We start from the raw sequence: 5,595 nt of genomic DNA on the forward strand, positions 1-5,595 counted from the left end.
GTGACAGTGTCCCCTTACCCCTGGGAGGGCGATAGGCTGGGCTTTCTTGGTTGGGCAGCCTGGCACTCTTTGTAGGCAAGGGAGCTGGAGAGGGAACAGGATGGGTGGAAGGTCCGGTCCCAAAGACTAGACCTTCCTGTGGGCACACATGGGAAGCAGTGCCACCCAGCCAGGAGGGGCCAGAAAGTAGTCCAGGAAGAAGGCTGAGGAGTCCAGGTCTCAGAGACAACCACTTTTGGTAGAGCCCAGCCTGCACTCCTTGAGCTCTTGTCTGCATTTTGGCAAACAGCACAACCTCTGAGCCTAAGAGGGGATGTCTGTGATGGCATGCCCAGACCAGGAGCAATGACGGACAGGAACTCGAGTCATGGGAGGGGTGGAGAACCCAAGAGGAATTGGGGACAGTGGTGGGCCTGTGAATACCAGTCTATCTCAAGTGCTTAGTGCCCACAGAAGTGCAGCCAGTGGCAGTGCAAACCTGGTTTTATTGGTCTGACTTGTTCATAGCTCCTCCTCCTGCTCACGGAACCAGAACCAAGGCCCAGCTAACTCAGGGAGGGGACAGGGAACAGAAGGAACAGATGGGCAGATATAAGGTATGGGGTGGGCTCTGTTCTTCACAGCAAGAGGTAGAAGGGTCACATTAAGTTCTTTATTACAGACCTACAACAAATGAGAGAATTACACATTACTCTCACCTGTTTGGCTTCTGATTTCCTTTTCAAGCAGAGACAGGAGAGGAAATGTGCCAGAGGCAAATGTGTGGGGCTGGGGCTTCAGATCAGAGGGCAGCGGAGATGGGGACTGGGTGACCACCTGTGCAGAGCACACAGTAGGAGGTGCACAGGATGCCCCCCACACCAGCGGCAGCACTGGCCCTCTCCTGGCCACCCTGGCTGAGGGTTGCCTCTGAAGTTTGGAGGTCTGCTGCCGCAGGCAAGACCCACAAGAACAAAGCTGAGGGGCGGAGCAGGAAGGATGACCACGGCTGAGGGCTGGGAGTTCTACTAGGCTCCCCCACAAACAGGCTTCCAGCAGGCAAGGGCAGTCAGGCCTCTTCCCTGCTTGTCAGCCAATCAACTTCTTCAGGAAGGCTTCTAGCTGGTCCTCGTCCTTGATGCCTACAAACTTGTCCACCACGTCCCCGTTCTTGATGGCCAGCACAGTAGGCACAGCTGACACCTGGGTGAGGGAACCACAGTGTAAATCACTTGGAGGGGAATGGATGCCATGCCCCTTCCCTAAGTCTCGGTTGAGAAGGCCAAAGTCACAGGAAGTGCCAAAGAAATGGGGTCTTTGCTTGGTGCGGGGCCTGGAGGAGGCACGTCCATTAGTGCTTCTCCCATTGCAAGCTCCCAGCATCCTTCTCCTCCCTGAACTACCGGACTGACTCACTGGTCCAGCGGCTTGGCTGGATTGACAGGATGAAAATAGCCGGGCTGCCTGCCGAGCCTCACGGCCTTTCTCTGTGTCCTGGGCATGCAAGCTTGAGACAGAGCTCAGGGGTCAGGGAGGTGAGGTCTAGGGCTGGGTGCCCCAACCTCACTCCTACCCTGGGTGAACCTGGTGAGCTCTTTATTACCTCAAGTCTCGGCTTGTGGAGACACTGACGATGCTTTTAGTTGAGTACAGGAATGCCAAGAGACACACACTCTAAGATAGCACAGGGCACAGGGCACACCATGGGTGTGGTAGAGCTTGACCTGCCGAGGACCACTTTGGTGGGCTACAGCTAACGTTGTCAGGGACTGGAAACCCACAGCCTCTTCCCGCACAGAGTGGAAGGGGACAGTCATATGTGATTGGGGGCTTTAATTAGGGCTGGCGGAAGGAAAGGGGCATTCCTGCTCCATGACGCACTGCAGACTCAGACAGATTACGTGAAATATACATGAGGCTGGCTGGCCTGGCACAGTGGATTGCCCAATGCTTGGCATTTGCTGGCATTTACCTATATAAATGGAGTAAGATAAACAGGGACCCAGCTTACATACAAGTTAACTACAAAGCAACAAGAGCAATGCACAGAAGGCCACTAGGTCTCCATACAGCCTGAGGGCTGTGCGGTGAGTCATCTCGGAGGCCAGACTGAGATTATGATCAAAGTGGGCAGCACAGAGAAGTGAAGGCCACTTGGTCCCATCCTGCAGCCCTCACTCGTCACGTGAGAGGTCCTGCATCATTCCTAATGGGAAAAACACAGCACGGAGGGCACAGTCCTTGCTCCCCCCCCCCCCCCCCCCCCCCCCCAGTACCTCTGGTCCCTTTAAGGATGGCCCTGGCGGTGATGTGGGTGGCACAGGGTATGTGCCAGCACCTGGAACTGGGCTGACCATGAGTGCCCCTAGTCACAGCCTTCCTGCAGGCTCTCGTCCTTGTCAGACTCTGGCATAGGTGGTGGCATTAACAGCCCAGCATCAGGCTTACACTATCTCCAGGAAAAGGCAGGGACCAGCAAAAGAGGCTCCAGAAAACCCCGTTAGGTGTGTTCGTGCACCCTCTAGTGGCTGGTGAAGGAGCTGCAGCACACGGAAGCTGGCAACTCAAGGGATGCAAGCTCAACCACTAGCTTTTAACTTGGCTGTAACATTCTATCCCTTTAAAATAAATATTCTGCCGCAGTGGTGGTGCACACCTTTAATCCCAGCACTTGGGAGGCAGAAGCAGGCAGATTTGTGAGTTCAAGGCCAGTCTGGTCTACAGAGTGAGTTCCAGGACAGCCAGGGCTACACAGAGAAACCCTGTCTCAAAAAATGAAAAACCAAAAAAAAAAAAAAAAAAAATCCATTTTTAAGATGTAGCTTAGGGTTGACGGTGTGAGAGTACTTGCCTAGTAGGCATGAGGCCTGGGTTCCATCCCAACTCCAAAAACAAAACAAGGAGCTTCCCTTTGTCCTGTCCCTTTGGCTTGTCTAAGGAGGCCTCTCTTCTCTCTCTGAGACACTTGGAGTGAATGGAGTTTCCCTTGTGTACGGTTGTGCTGTGTGTGCAAGCCTCTGTGTGTCCATGACAATTGAGGCCCGGCGACTACTGATCAGGGCCTTCTCGTAAGTCTGAGCAGCACACATGTAAACACGCATGTGTGCATGTAGCTGCAGGCTCCAGAACACTGTTTCTAGAGGGCATCTGGGCTGTGACAGGAGGCCAAGGCTCCTGCTGCTCAATCATGGAGGCTCGGTGCTTAGGACAAACCATCAACGGTAATGCATGGGCCTTGACCAAGGTCTTAGAAAAGTGTGGCCAGAGCTGGTGGCTCAGTGGGTAAGAGCACTGACTGTTCTTCTGAAGGTCATGAGTTCAAATCCCAACGACCACATGGTGGCTCACAACCACTCATAATGATATCTGACATCCTCTTTTGGTGTGTCTAAAGACAGCTACAGTGTACTTACATATAATAAATAAATAAATCTTAAAAGAAAAGAAAAGAAAAGTGTTGGGAGCACACAGACATGGATGAGGTGCACCTCCCCACTTACAGCAGGACAACAGGACAAGGGCTGGGGAAAGCGCATGCTCAGACATTCTGCCTGTCCTGCTCCAAGAAGCCAGCGGGGCCTTCTAACCTGGAATGTAAATGCTCATATGGCCTCTCCCAACTGACCTGCAACATCTTGTGTCTCACGCTGACATACTCACTAGCAACTCTGTTAAGAAATCATCAAAGGGGGCTGGCGAGATGGCTCAGTGACTGACTTAAGAGCACTGACTGCTCTTCCAGAGGTTCTGAGTTCAAATCCCAGCAACTACATGGTGGCTCACAACCACCCGTAATGAGATCTGATGCCCTCTTCCATATAATAAATACATAAATCTTAAAAAGAAAGAAAAAGAAATTATTAAAGGACAGCAGAGCGGATAGCACAGGACACTGGTGACCTCCGTGGCTGAGTGGGGGAGGATGTTTTCGGTGTCATGGGAGATCCTGGGTGCTTATGTACAAGCAAGCTCACAGAATGCTGATTCTTAGGCTGGTCCATTTTATTATTTTTGCATGCAGGTGCTGTCACTGCGTGAGCGACACCCTAACCCTTCTACAGCATCATCTTAGATACGAGAAGACTGGGGCTCAAAGCGCCGATTTCAAGAGGACTCAGAAAGTTAAGCAGGAATTCCAAACAAGAAACACAGTCAGTTTGGCTTGGCTTTTGCCGGAGAGTGAGGGGTAAGAGCCAGAGAGAGAAGAGTCCCCAGCAGGGTAAAGGCAATTCAGAGAAGCATTCAACGACACCATGCTTTAAAATGAAAAATGCTAGAGCAAAGGGCTTGTAAAAGCCGGGCAGTGGTGGCGCATGCCTTTAGTCCCAGCACTTGGAAGGCAGAGGCAGGCGGATTTCTGAGTTCGAGACCAGCCTGGTCTACAGAGTGAGTTCCAGGACAGACAGGGCTACACAGAGAAATCCTGTCTCAAAAAAACCAAAAAAAGAAAAAAAAAAAAAGAGAGAGAGAGTTCTTAGGAAAACCATTATTGCCAGGCATGACACCCTTACTCCCAGCACTTGGGAGGCAGAGGCAGGGAGATCTCTGAGTTCAAAGTCAGCATGGTCTATAGAGTCAGCTCCAGGGCAGCTAGAACATAGAGAAACACTGTCCCGAAAAACCGAAACCCATTATTTAACAAACAAAATGGGGTTGGAAAGATGGCTTAGTGGGTCAAGGCACTGGCCACCAAGCTTGGGGGCCTGAGTTCAAGCCATTGGTCTCACAAGGTTTAAGGAGAGAATAGACACACGCATGGCATCCTGAAAAACGTGCAGAATGGGGCTGGGGAGACAGCTCGGATGCCACGAAGCTATGAAGACCTGAGGTTGGATCCCAACACCCGCGTAATATTGGGTGGGTGGAGTGACTGCCTACACTTCCAGCACTCCAGATGCAGCAAATCTTGCAGGCTAGCTGATCCGTGAGCTCTGGGCTCAACTGAGAGACCCTGCCTCAATGAATTAAGTGCCTCAATGAATTAAGTGGAGTACAACAGCACCTTTAAGGCTGCATGTGCACAGGCACCCACCACACACACACACACACACACACATACACACACACACACACACGTACACACAGCCATTTAGGAAGGACGAATTAATGTCCTTCCTGAAATTCTGGGTCGTAATCTGCTTTTTATTTTCCCCTCTTCGGGAAGAAACCCAGGGCTTTTGGCATACATCCTCAGTCCCAGAGTCTGCTCTTTGAGAATTCCATAAATGCCTGCCAGGTAGGTGTGGTATGGCCTCCCTGTTTGTTGATTCAGCCTCAGAGGGCAGAGACAAAGGATCCTTACAGCAATCTGGCTAGCAAGCTCTGGGTCTGAGAGACCTGCCTCAATGGACAGGTGATAAGGATGATTCCCAACATCTACTGTGGGCCTCCACATGGATGCACAGGAGTGTGCACACAGACCCCCACACAAGGAAAACCATGCATTATGCACATGGGAACATGGGAAGAAAAAGAACGAACGAATATTCCAGGAGGACCAGTGAGGTCGCTGGGTGGGTAGAAGCACTTGTCACAAAGCCTGACACTCTGAGCTCAATCACTGAAACCCAATCACTGAAACCGTCCCCTTTGAAGAGGACCAAAGGCTACAAGCTG

General features: G+C 51.6%; 1 protein-coding gene across 1 annotated transcript in view; it reads right to left on the reverse strand.

The window, feature by feature from the left end:
- Positions 1 to 465: 465 nt before the first annotated feature.
- Txn2 (thioredoxin 2) overlaps positions 466 to 5,595 on the reverse strand; it is a 16,755-nt gene continuing 11,625 nt past the window's right edge. Inside the window, exon 4 of the mRNA XM_031348349.1 lies at positions 466 to 1,182. Coding sequence (XP_031204209.1) covers positions 1,069 to 1,182 — 114 coding nt within the window. The 3' untranslated portion in view covers positions 466 to 1,068. The remainder of the gene's footprint in view (positions 1,183 to 5,595) is intronic.

This window comes from Mastomys coucha, unplaced genomic scaffold (assembly GCF_008632895.1).
Source record: "Mastomys coucha isolate ucsf_1 unplaced genomic scaffold, UCSF_Mcou_1 pScaffold11, whole genome shotgun sequence".
NCBI lineage: Eukaryota > Metazoa > Chordata > Mammalia > Rodentia > Muridae > Mastomys > Mastomys coucha.